Source organism: Ptychodera flava, unplaced genomic scaffold (genome assembly GCF_041260155.1).
Source record: "Ptychodera flava strain L36383 unplaced genomic scaffold, AS_Pfla_20210202 Scaffold_66__1_contigs__length_654902_pilon, whole genome shotgun sequence".
In the NCBI taxonomy this organism is placed as follows: domain Eukaryota; kingdom Metazoa; phylum Hemichordata; class Enteropneusta; family Ptychoderidae; genus Ptychodera; species Ptychodera flava.
The window spans coordinates 573,617-586,745 of record NW_027248388.1 but is presented as its reverse complement, the minus strand read 5'-3'; the positions used below and the strand labels follow the sequence as shown (position 1 = coordinate 586,745).

The window sequence follows — 13,129 nt, the reverse complement described above, 5'->3', positions numbered from 1 at the left end:
GTCCATTACACAAATATAACGCTAAGATTGACGCATGAAACTTATGATATCGAGCACATGAGGACATCTGTATACATACATACATTACTCTCTCTCTCTCTCTCTCTCTCTCTCTCTCTCTCTCTCTCTCTCTCTCTCTCTCTCTCTCTCTCTCACACACACACACACACACACACACACACACACACACATATATATATATATATATATATATATATATATATATAATATATATATATATTTTTGCCTACTTCTTACAATAAGGACAAATTATCAGTGTTAACATATATGACACTATTCAGTACTCTGAAATTACTTTCTGATATGCTGAAACACAATTGAGATGTTAATACTGAACTAAAAAAAATGAGGATATAGAACAGTTCTCCGACCAATAACACTTGGCAAGTCAGCTAATATAGTGATCGAAAAATACACAATTCACTGTCTTGAGTTAACATTCCTTCATTTACGATTAAGCCATTTTGCTGAAATCGACCCTGGCATACTCAGTCGTGTCTTCTGGTGGCTTCCCAGGTGCACCTCGACCGGAGTCAGGAGCAAAACCCAAGTCAGCGTAGGTGATACCTTCGACGTTCTTGTCCTTGTTGTACTGTAACAAAATGGAATTAATCATAATGGTTATCTACTTTATTGACCGTCATGGACGTTACTAGGTGACTAGGTGACATAAACAAATAAACAATAGTAAAACTCCTTCGATACATTCAATATGCAGCAGCCTTGTAAGGTATCAATGAAGCGCCAAAGAAAATTATGTAACCACATTGTGATAGTCACCACTTCCGTCTGTTGCAGCCGATCAAATGCTGGGCATTCTCTTCAAATGACAAATATTAGTCAGTTCTCGGTAGACTGGTGTCAAATAACGATTTCAATATGACTTCTAATATGTTGTCGATAGAATCGTGTAGTCGTGCAAAGTCACCCGTCTTCCCGAGACCTCAGTGAGTATCCAAAGTCAATTCATTAAAATCACAGTATTGCAGTAACGATTTGTTACAATCGACATTAGGACGAGCCAAGTACATTAAGATGATCTCATGTAACATTGGGATCTGCAAAACTAAACCTTCGGCAAATTAATGGTAACAATAACAGCTTACCATTCTAGGGGGTTCTGCTGGTGGATCGTATTCTCCAGGCTCTGAGATAACAAGAAAACATTGAATGGGAACATGTGTTTGCAAGTAAAATAGCTATATCATTTGCCTATGGAAAGATAGCCTGATATCGGGATTGAAATACGACAAAATGTATATCATACCTATTGATCGAATAGCCATACACAGGCAATCAAGATGACTAACCGGTTAAATTGTGTTGTTTCCAGTATACTCAGACTACAGTGCAAATATCTAAATTGGAATAGCGTATATTTATATTTAAAAATAATATAAGTCGATTAATGGCCCCTGTTGAATGGAATCAAAATATATTGATGACGCTTAGTAACAATTTTCTGACAATAACTTATTGTTTTAATGTTTGGCTTCTCTTTAAATTTAAATACTATCAGCATTTTTTCGCACATTCTGTTAATTTTTTTAAGGAATCTCTTTTATTGCTGTTGTCAGTTAATTTGCTATAAAATCGACATGTACTCACCCGCATCGAATGGCATTGAATTCCTAGTCTTAGATTCATTTCCCTGAAATGATCAGATAGCAGAAATAATGCATTAAAGGCTTGGTGCGGTTCAAATAGGTTGAGCATTCGAAAGATAAGGTTATAATATCCTATGACAACGTAAGGGTAAGCAATTGAACATGTGAATACACCGATGGACAAGGTTGAGTAACTGGGAGGGGAGGGGAAGAGCAGCCAGGCAGGTAAACAACCAAATCTGTTCACCTGTAAGACGTACGATTGGTTTCCTCTGAGAACTCGTGATCACGGTCTTGTCATTATACAAGAGTCTTATAATAACGAAATGCATGAAAGGGAGAATAAATGAATACATGAACGAATTAATGAACAAATGAATAACAGATGATTAAAAATAAAACACAAAAAACTAATCAAACATGACGCTAAAATTAAAAGCATTCAACAGTGTAAATTCAGATAGAAAAATAATGATACCAATTATTCTAACCTGACGTGAAGATTTCCCTAGTGGCTGTGCATAGAGTGCAGCGATGTCGTCCACGTCATCATCTTCGGTCCTTCCAATATTGTTTTCTTCGTTGCCTGTCTTAAATGTTGACATAGGCCCCTCTTCAAGGGATGTAAAGAAGAATATAAATGCTCACGTATTTTAACTCTTGTTTCGAAATCTGTCGCTGGCTTCAAATCTAGTAATCAACACAGTCACAGAGAGAACGCACTCCCTTCAAGGCAATGATGCACAAACAAATATTTTGCAAGCCAGAGAAAGACCAGCAATGCTTAGCCCAGCTGTGTCGTTAGGTAAAATCATGGAATGTGGACCCCGATGTTCATTTACAACAGCAGTTGTAGCGTGAGAGCTAGCGCTGGCGATCCAAAACATACAAATTTAGTATATTCTAGCGTACGACGTCAGTAGATTTGGATAAATATCCCACGAACCGATATTGAATAGGTGACATGGTTTACCTGTATACATGTTAGAATTCCGCTTTTCGTTTGTTCCATCAGACTCATTCATGTTGTTGTCCGGATTAACATAGGCGTCTAATACCGGAGAAGTTCTGTGAGTCAAATAGACCGAAATTTAATGATAATTTTGGCATATTGATTGATTTATTATTAAATCTAATGAATTCAACTTCGTGTAAATAAAAATGAAAACGTAATTTTGAAGTTAATTTATCGTGTGACGTTGCTTACGTAATAACATTGCCCGTGAAATGCGATATTTTAACAAATTCACCCTATAGTATTTCTGTCAATAAAACATTTAAATTGCCTTGCAAGATGCCATTTACTAAATCAGTGTCTCTGTTTGTTTCGGGGCTAAATGATATTTCCCGAATTTTGCAATGTCATATTTCACTGCACTTACTGTTGTTGATCCAAAACAGACATCTCTGAAAAATCAAGAATAAGATGAAAAACTAATGAGACTAGCATAGGGTTTATCAACCTAAATTAGAGGTATGCAAATAGTTTATTTCACTGAATGGCTTCGACATGAAAAGATGCTATGTGTTAAATCAGATTGAGACTATATCATAATGTAAGAGCATATTTGAAATAAATAAGGCTCTGATAAAGAACATATAGTTACCTGCTTCGTTCTTTGTTTTACTGGTTGGCTTTTTCTGTCGATTGATCATCACGGCGAGCACGATGATGACAATCAACAGAGCAAGTATTCCGGCAGATATACCAGCAATCAACGGGATATCAGGGTCTTGGCTTCCTGACGGAGCTGAGAGAGAGAGAGAGAGAGAGAGAGAGAGGGAGAGAGAGAGAGAGAGAGAGAGAGAGAGAGAGAGAGAGAGAGAGAGAGAGAGAGAGAGAGAGAGAGACAGAGAGAGAGACAGAGAGAGAGAGAGACAGACAGACAGACAGACAGACAGACAGACAGAGACAGAGAGACACAGACAGACAGATAGACAGACAGACAGACAGAGACAGACAGACAGATGTAATTATAAGTTATCGGTCTCAAAATATCAGGGACAAGATGACTTTAAGCTGTCTATAGTGCGATTTGTTTTAACTCAATCAAAGAATCGGTTCATCATGCTTACTTGGCGTCGCTGGTGCTACTATGGTAAGAGTGATTTCATGACTGTCGAATCCTAGGTAATTGGCCGCGGTGCACTTATAAACCCCCTCATCACTTTCTTTGGCGTTGGCGATATGCAAAGTAGTGCTGTCTTCTCCTGGATTTAATTCGTCATTTCCCTTGGTCCAGGTCACATTGAAGGTAGGAGAGGCATCTACGCTACATTTAAGGTTCACAGAATCTCCTTGATTCCTAGTGACTACCTCGGTTGGTGGATTTGTTATGATTGGTTTATCTGGGAAAATACAATTGAAAAAACAGTGACAGAATCAAAACCCATTTATCGTGTCCTCATGGATATACCCATAATTGTTTAATATTCCAACTATATTCTCCTTTAATAAATAAATAAAATAAATAAATTTCTCTGTGTTTGCCATATAATATTTGCCTCTAAGATGTGGTGACCTCTGTATATTGATGAACCTTATTTTATATTCAACGCATCAAAGTCTAATCAAGGATATGAGATTAATTTCTCAAAATGTTTCAAACATTAAGAATTTAAAACATATTCAGTTATGCAGGGAGGATTTAAAATCAACATAATTCAGTAAATGCAATTGCGGCTATAGGTGTTATGCCGTCTGAACTAATCATAACGTCTACTAATTTGACTAAACGTTTGACTTATTTCTATCTATACCAGGCTTGCAGTCGTAATAACAATGTTAGCGAAGTTTTCTCTTCATTTGACTTTACTAAGTGTCCTCTATAAACATTATCAGGCGTAATATCATATATGTCATCAAAATTTTTGGTGCAGGTTTACTTACAGTGAACAATCATTTGTATACTTGTACTTGTTCCAAAGTCAACACTCTCGTCATGAAATAGTGTACTGGCTGCACAATAGAAGCTGCCATTATTCCAGTGTCGGATGATCTGGAGGTCGAATGTGTGATTGTTGAGCCCTTCCATATTTTCGACAGTATCAACTTCGTTTTCTGTTCCATTGGACCAAACATGGTACAGTGTAATCGAATGCGGATCGGGTATCCCATCTGTAACCGTACATGTGATTGTTGTTTTCGTTCCGTCAACGACTGCAGTTTCTAGGCCATCGATATCGACATTTGCTACATCTACAGAGAGACATCGATTATAATAATTGAGACAGAAGATAAACAGACAACAACACAGATAGAGACAGATAAGCAGACAGACAAAGAGACACAACGACAGACAACAGATACGTAGACGAATATTTTGCCATGATCATGTCAGTCTCCACTTCAAAATTTGCATGTATATGGTTCGACACACTTCAGTGTTACAGCGATTCAATAATATTATCCAAACTCTTAATATCAATTTCATATTGATGGTCCATACTTACACTCAACAACCAATTCTGTTGTGTTGTATCCCATGCCTTTCTCGCCGTCATAGAATGTATTCACTGCTGTGCAATTGTACAAACCAGCATCACTACGATCAGTCTGGTCAATGGTGTGAATTAATTCAGACGATATTACATCACCATTGAGTGTCCAATTGTGGCTATCCGCCGGCGGATTTGAATCTATCGTACAGTTAAGCGTGACAGGTGCTTCCTCCCTGACTCTCATGGGCATGCTCTGTAGAAACACTTTGGGTAAGTCTGTAATCGTCAAAGTACATGTTACGACACGTTTTAGAAGAATGGGGTACATCAAGATTCATGACTGCTCTCTATACCATATTTGACTCCCGATGTACTGTAAAAAATCGTAAATATTCCTTCTTCCCGTGCTGATTACGAATTAAACGTTTCACAAAACAACGAAACAAAGTAATTTGTTCTTAGTGTGAAGTAAAAACGTAGACCAATGTTCAGCATTTGATAGACAAATTTACTTAGGGATGACGGAATATTTTTACACGGTTTTATCTTTTATAAAGAAAGTTGTTTGATGTGTGATGGCCTTACTTACATTGAACATCGAGGATGGTGGTGTCACTACCACTGCCTTGTTCACCATCATAATATATGTTGTAGCCATTACAAACGTATTGCCCTGCGTCGTCGCGACTTACTTCAGTTAACGTAATGTTAGCACTGGATACCATACTTCCATTTTTTAAAGCCACACAATATCTACGTTCATCGGGTTGCATCTTTTACTTCGCAGATTAAGGTCACACTCTCATCTTCTTTGCAAACATGTTCTGATTTCACTGCAATTGTCGGCGGATCTGATGGAAAAGAGAATTTATCAGTGCCGTAGGACAATTCTCCTTTTGAGATCATTTACTTATTATTATATTTATGTATAGATTTGTGATCTCTATGTGTCTTCCATCGTTTCAATGTTTTTGTACACTTAGATAGGCATTTGGCGGGGTTGCTCTATTTTATATATTTTGCTTGGTATCGTATTATTAATTTAGGATCTTGACATCATCCTTCTTTAAATTTACAAACATTGGAATTCTTACGAAAAGTAAACAAAGACAAAACAACGCAATAGTAGAGTAATACATACATTGCACGTCTAAGTTAAATGACTCCAAAGTAGTTACTGTGATGTTATTCCAAAATGTGTTGTTGGCTTCACAAGTAAATTGCCCACTTTGGTGTCGTTGTATTCCTGTGCATGTCAATGTTCCATCGTCCGATAACACTCTCCAACGTGTTTCCAAATAACATTCGGTGGTGGATTAGCTTCGACAGAACATGTAATCGTAAAATCTCTGTCTTCAACGGTAAATATGGTTTCATTGAAACTCTCGATCTCTGGTGAATCTGTGGACGAAATGGTCAGGTATATTAGCAGAATAGATAAAATATGAACATCACACAAACTGAGACAGCATAATGTTGAATCAAATCAAAATCGCCTATCTTCTCATTTTGTTATTTTTCTGTAAATATAATGGCTCTTCCTAATGCACAATATTTATGTTCTACCTATTAATAGTTTGAAACCTGATAGAACGCCATGCCGAGACAGTGCAAGCGTGACGTCCTCGGTGTATGTGCACAATAGTTTACGTTGTGTTCTGCGGCCCTCCCTGAAACAGTGAGTAATTAGTACGAGGCCAGCAGAGTAAACCGCAAGCATCAGTGCTGCAAGCCTGCAGACTCTCCAAGGGGATCTATAATTATTACATTTGTTAAATTTGAAAACACACATAAAATATTAGCTGCATACAAACAAAAATATGCAGTTATGGTAGACTATTTTCTGTCGTTGCATTGCTCTGCAGATAAAAGTTATACGCGCACGTAACGGTACAGGTGAACTGTTTTAATACATGTAGACGTTAATCACTTATGTGTAAGAGTGTAATTGCATTTAAGCATATTAATGAGCACTCTAACCCTGATACGTTTGTTTGTCAACGACTAGTATCTTATAAGTACACCGGCATCTAGCTGCGCTACTTCCGAACCAAAACATCCATTGGCAGAGACGAGTTCAAAGACGATAGACAAATATTACTGCATAATTTCAATAGAGAGATAAACTCACATTTCTTAAAGTTTCGATATAATAGTCTGCATTGCTATCCCAGCTCTTATAACTTTTGGTTCCAAATTCTAAATGCGAGTTTTCTTCTAACTTATTCATAAAAGTGTAATGTTTTGAGTTATTGGCTTAACAGATCTTTGTCCACATTATAGGAAACAACCAGCAAAAAGGCAAGGGACAGACATATTTCCAAGCAATTATCGCGCGATTAAAGTTAATGCATTGGAAGGGAGTTCGGTTCAAGCGGTTCATCGCACTGGAAAACTTACACTGCACGTCAATGAATATCGATGTATTTCCTGATCCTGTTGACTCGTCCCAGAATGTATTGTTTGCCCTGCACGTGTAATGACCAGTATTCTGTCTCGATATATCAGTTAAATTCAGCCAAGTGTTGTCGGCCAGATCACTTTCCCAATACAAACATCAATCGATGGGTTGGAATGACCGACCATACAATGAACCATTATGCTTTCGTCTTCAATGATTTCTCCGTTAGCGCTTGCATTGCCATGAATAGAAGTTGTCAAGATAGGATTATCTGCATTGAAATGTGAAAGAGAATATTTGCAACGCAATCACCATGATGGTACCATATTATTCAAGAGATTCGATATTAATCAGATGGAAGGCTCACTCGCCTGTATTATTAAACACCTCTCTCTGGCAAAGAACATGAAAAGTAATTGAAAACACTTTCTAATAAAAAGGTAGACAACCGTTTTATTTCTAATAAATAAGCTACGATGACATTAATACGACGAGGTCCAGGAAAGTGTAGAATCGTCAATAAAATGGAAATACACTTAAATGAGGTAAATATCAAGACTGGTAATGTCTGAATGTCTTGAAAGCATGATCAACTTAGCAATAATACAGTCACGTCGATTCACCTATTCATTAAACCATCAACACTTTTGTGATAGTCTAAAAAGTTCATCTGTTTATTTCAAACGTAGATCTTGATCCTTTTGAAGCGTTTACGAATACACAAATATGTTGATAAGTATACATAAATATGTCGTCATAATGCAATGTACAGATATTAAGTTCTAATACTTACATTGAACATCTAAATGTACAGTCGCATTCGCATAACCTGCTCTACCAGTAAACAAGACATTTGTTGCATGACACGTGTAGTTACCGACGTCCTCTCTTTTTGTGTCTATGATTTCTAGTATATCGCCAACGGCGATACGGTCAACTTTAGGATCAGTCCAGTACAATTCCGCGGCTGGATTTGCATCTGCCTCACAGTATGCGGTGTATGTTTGACCTTCTATCACTGTGGCAGCACTGACATCAGAAATGACAGCTAGTGGTACATCTGTAGGTCCAAACGCAAAGCCAAGAAAAATTATGCACAGGAGAACAAGACATTTTTGCACATACTTGACTTTGCAAATAAGGATACAGACCATTTTTGGCTTTATAAAAATATCGTGCCAAGTGCAAAATACTTACAATGAACATTCAAATCCACCGTAGCATTTCCGTATCCAGTACTGCCATCATAGTAAGTATTCTCAGCAACACACGTGTAAGTGCCATTTGCTTCTCTGGTGACATCTATCAGATATAGCGTTCCATTATCGTATTTTGCTCCATTGGGAAAGTACCAATACCATTGATCGACGACATCCGGGTTACCCCTTTCCTGTACCCCACAAGTGGCAAAATAATCTTCACCTTCGAGGACAGTACTCGCTGTCTCATAGGTAGTATTTACTATGGGTGGGACTATAACGAAAAGAAGTGACAAGGGTTGCGTTACCTAGTTTGACACATTGGAGGAATAAAATTAACCGTGAAAAATACTATCACTGACAATACATGAATGTTTATAAATGATTGTTATAGAATTATTTTTGCCATGTTCTCTGTATTTATGTAGCAATACTTCCTTGGAACTCCGATTGTAGCGAATCTCTTTTTGGTACTGTGCTTAAATGTCAGTATTTGCTCGATATCATAATGGTCAATACTGATGAAATATTGTTAACACTCAACGCTAGCATTTCAACCCGTTAAAAGCTCATTTATTTCTTTCTGTTCTGCTAAGATTGTTCACGAGTATCAGCAGGAATGGTCGGTAAATATTCGGTGTTTCCAGCCTAACGTGCTAGGTTATGAACAAGAAAATAAATTTATGATGTCGTATATCCCTGTGTTTATTCACAGATAGATAGATTTAGTTGAACAAATGCCTTGGGTACGTTGATAAAGCGTTGAAAAATTGAAAATTAGTTATAATTATAAAGAATTCTATTACACTTGCAAGAAGGAACAATTAAAAAATGACAGAAAAAGTCTGAAGTGTCTAAAAGCTTTGTAAATTTACTTAAAACTCAAGAAAGCACGAACACAAATATAAACGGAACAGGAAACTTACATTGTATATCCATTGTAATTGGTTGCTCACAAGTCAGGCCACTCTCTTCAGGCGGTGGCAGAGTTTGATGTATTATTCCACAATTGAGAATAGCGCCATTATCATATCTGTCAAATGATCTTGTTATCGTATGAACTGAAGTGTTGCTATTGAGACAACTTTGTTATTTACAGTCCACACTGACTGACCAGGGGGAATACCATCGACAACTGTACAGTTAAACAATGCTGTTTTGTGAGCTATGACAGTTGTTCCTGGAAAAGCTGAACATAACGGTCCATCATCTGCAGAGAAGAACATATTACAAATATTTTAAAGTTGATCATTGTGTTTCGAGGGAAATAAAAGTTGTCTCACTATATCCGCTGTCTCTTGGCATCATAATTAATATCTTCAAATGAAATGCGAACAACAGTGTCACAAATCTCATGAACATGTAATGTGGGTTTGCACAGCATGAGAGCGCCCGGGCTAAGGGACGAACCGGCGAATCTTACATTTAGGCAGCAGAGGAACTTGAAGGGCTAATTGAGAAGATTTTGGTGCAACCAATGAGAAGGACACTTTTGCTTACTTCTGCGCAGAGAGTAACATTATCATCACCGCTACGGTGAATTGGTCGTCAAAACACTCGCAATGTATTGATAAAGTGCCTATACAAGATGCGCATTTGAATTGATAGCATAGGATAGCATGAACATATCATGTTTTACAAAAACACATATCATGGCGTAATTCAGACAATAGTGCCAGCTTATTACCTCTCAATGTATTTCATTACAAGAAACAAACAACTCAACCTAAGGCATTAGGCAAAAGGGATATATTTCTGCAAATTCATCGTTCCTAAAAGTAATAAAAAGGCATTGAAACCTTCATTATCATATTATGTGTATCTTGCTTGAATAAGAACTCAATAATATCCACCATTACGCACAGATATACATAACATATATCAGTATTTAGGCGAATACATGTATATGCTGACCTCATACCTACTTACCTACCTAATACCTAACTACTTACCTACCTACCTACCTACACACCTACCTACACACCTACATACATACATACATACATACATACATACATACATACATACATACATACATACATACATACATACATACATACATACATACATACATACATACATACATACATACATACATACATACATACATACATACATACACAGACACACATACATACATACATACATACATACATACATACATACATACATACATACATACATACATACATACATACATACATACATACATACATACATACATACATACATACATACATACATACATACATACATACATACATACATACATACATACATACATACATACATACATACATACATACATACATACATACATACATACATACATACATTCGCAAATTTTCAAAAGAACCGTGTACCTCTGGTGTTTATTAAGGAGGATAAGAAAAGATACATGTTGATTGGTCTATGTTAATGTCTAAATTGAAACTTACTTATTATACTCAATTGAACATGCGGCGACACTTCATCGAATAAAGCCTGGCAGTAGTAGATGCTCGCTAAGGACAATATCACTTTCGGGAAATACAGGTGATACTCTCCCCGTGTATGATTTCCTTCAACTCTGTATAACGACGAATTCAATGATACTTCACCGAATGTTATCCTGTTGTCTCTATCTAGTGTGTTCACATACCACTGCACTTCTACTGTGTTTGATGTGATATCGACAGTACAATTTAACTGTGCGTCGGATCCCTTGATAGCCAGTGTGTCTATGGGATGTTCAATGATTTGGGCGTCTGCAAAACCTGTTTGTACGAAAAATATCGAGGAACTGCTAATATAAAATAGCGTATAAAATACATTATATATGTTTCATAATTGTCCTTCTCTTTCGACGGTATTTTAAAGATCTGGTCGACTTATGAAGACTACTACCCACCTGTAATATTTGACAGAGCCATTAAGAGTACCAATAATTCTCCGAAACAGAACATTACCATCCTTTTCTGTTAAGCTACTCCGAATTCGGCTCTTGGCGCCAAACCGTTTGCTGTAAGGAGTCGTTGTCGTTACAAAAGAATAGGAATTCGATGTCAACACAGCACTGGCTAATAAAGAAACATAAACCGAATGTACTACAGCCAAAACTAAAGTAATTGAGGGCGCAATACCACATTTTACCCACTAGACATTTGCTCTTCCCCTGTCTACTGTACCACCGGCACGTATAATGTGTTCACTAAAAGTTCGTTTGTCAGTTGGATGGCGAATGAATTGGTGGCGGCGTCAGCGTTCGTTTGGTTTATTTTTGCAGTTTCTTTGTGGATGGTTTTACTTGAAGCTTTTTCCAAGTGTAAACCACATAAAAAAGCGTTGATAAGAGAATATGTGGACTGCTATGAAAGTGCTGTTGAAAATTAGCTAACTCGGAGGATTAAATCTGATTAGTCATATCATGAGGCTAAGTATTTTTGACCCAAGTAATATCGTGGATGTCATTCCTCGTGCTCCCTTCTCTCCTCACAACTCTCAACGTACTTTGACCATTTTGCCCCTCTCTTTGTTCTTGAAAGCTGCTGGGGTTCCAAGGGAACGGCATCGTGTTGATCAAGGCAGATGCCATGGTAGCAGAGACACGAATAGGGACATGTGCAAGTGGAAGTAACAAATTTCAGTCACGATGTGTTACTTTTTGGCGTATGATTATCGTCATGAGAATGTGATGTGACTAACATGATTTGGACAATTCATGCACGAAGGTTTCAGACAAGACAATGATAATTATGACATCATTAATCTTTACATACTTCAAATAAAATTGCCCGTGATCACAATTTTGGGAGCCTTTGATTCCGAGAAAACGTTATTTTCAAGATTACAATATTCAGCTTTCGATCAGTAGCCAAGGGAGAATTGAACATTCCCCAACGTATGACAGAAAAATTACTTACTTATATATATACGTTAAACCTTAAAAATACTAACGCCAATATTTATTGCTCCATTATTGTATTATAGTGAACGTATTGTTTTGACAACTGCTTAAGTCATTAGCATTGATCGGACGCTATGTTGACAGAAGTACTGATTGGAGGAACATTCCTTTCTTTCACTTCTGCCGGCTCTCTTTTAGTTTAATTATAGACGCATTTCAAAGTCATGCCAAAGCCAGATTTTAACTCAATATAAACTCTGCATTTTATTGTGGTAAGAGAGAACCTGTTGCGACGCCGAGATGACATTGACCGTGACCGACGCCTATTATTAGACTAGTGTAACTCATAAAAGTTTTACCGTGTAACTTATGTTACTCAGCTGAATAAAGTGCTACGACTTAGAATACATTTGTCTACCTGTTGCCGTCTCTACTACTGGAAGTTCCCTGCCACAGAGTGTACGTATCCGACATAGCTACATCACAAACACGCTACGTGATAATACATGGAACTGTATGCATGCATACAGACCTTCATGCATACATGTATGCATGCATACATGCAGTCATAAAC

General features: G+C 37.2%; 1 protein-coding gene and 1 long non-coding RNA gene across 2 annotated transcripts; both read right to left on the bottom strand.

The window, feature by feature from the left end:
• Positions 1–252: 252 nt before the first annotated feature.
• LOC139128733 (neural cell adhesion molecule 1-like) lies at positions 253–8,526 on the bottom strand. Its single transcript, XM_070694462.1, has 14 exons — positions 8,264–8,526; positions 7,470–7,741; positions 6,211–6,470; positions 5,659–5,920; positions 5,082–5,345; positions 4,519–4,827; positions 3,705–3,977; positions 3,236–3,379; positions 3,011–3,035; positions 2,602–2,696; positions 2,120–2,241; positions 1,630–1,672; positions 1,128–1,168; positions 253–613 (listed from the first exon to the last, which is right to left on the bottom strand). Exons 4-14 carry the CDS (start codon positions 5,840–5,842, stop codon positions 476–478), a joined length of 1,638 nt encoding a protein of 545 aa, XP_070550563.1. The 5' UTR covers positions 5,843–5,920; positions 6,211–6,470; positions 7,470–7,741; positions 8,264–8,526; the 3' UTR covers positions 253–475.
• A 147-nt stretch (positions 8,527–8,673) lies between these two features.
• On the bottom strand, positions 8,674–11,278 carry LOC139128704 (uncharacterized). The gene is made up of 3 exons (XR_011551385.1): positions 11,108–11,278; positions 9,596–9,879; positions 8,674–8,943 (listed from the first exon to the last, which is right to left on the bottom strand). It is a non-coding gene; the product is annotated as an uncharacterized lncRNA (long non-coding RNA).
• Between the last annotated feature and the right edge of the window lie 1,851 nt (positions 11,279–13,129).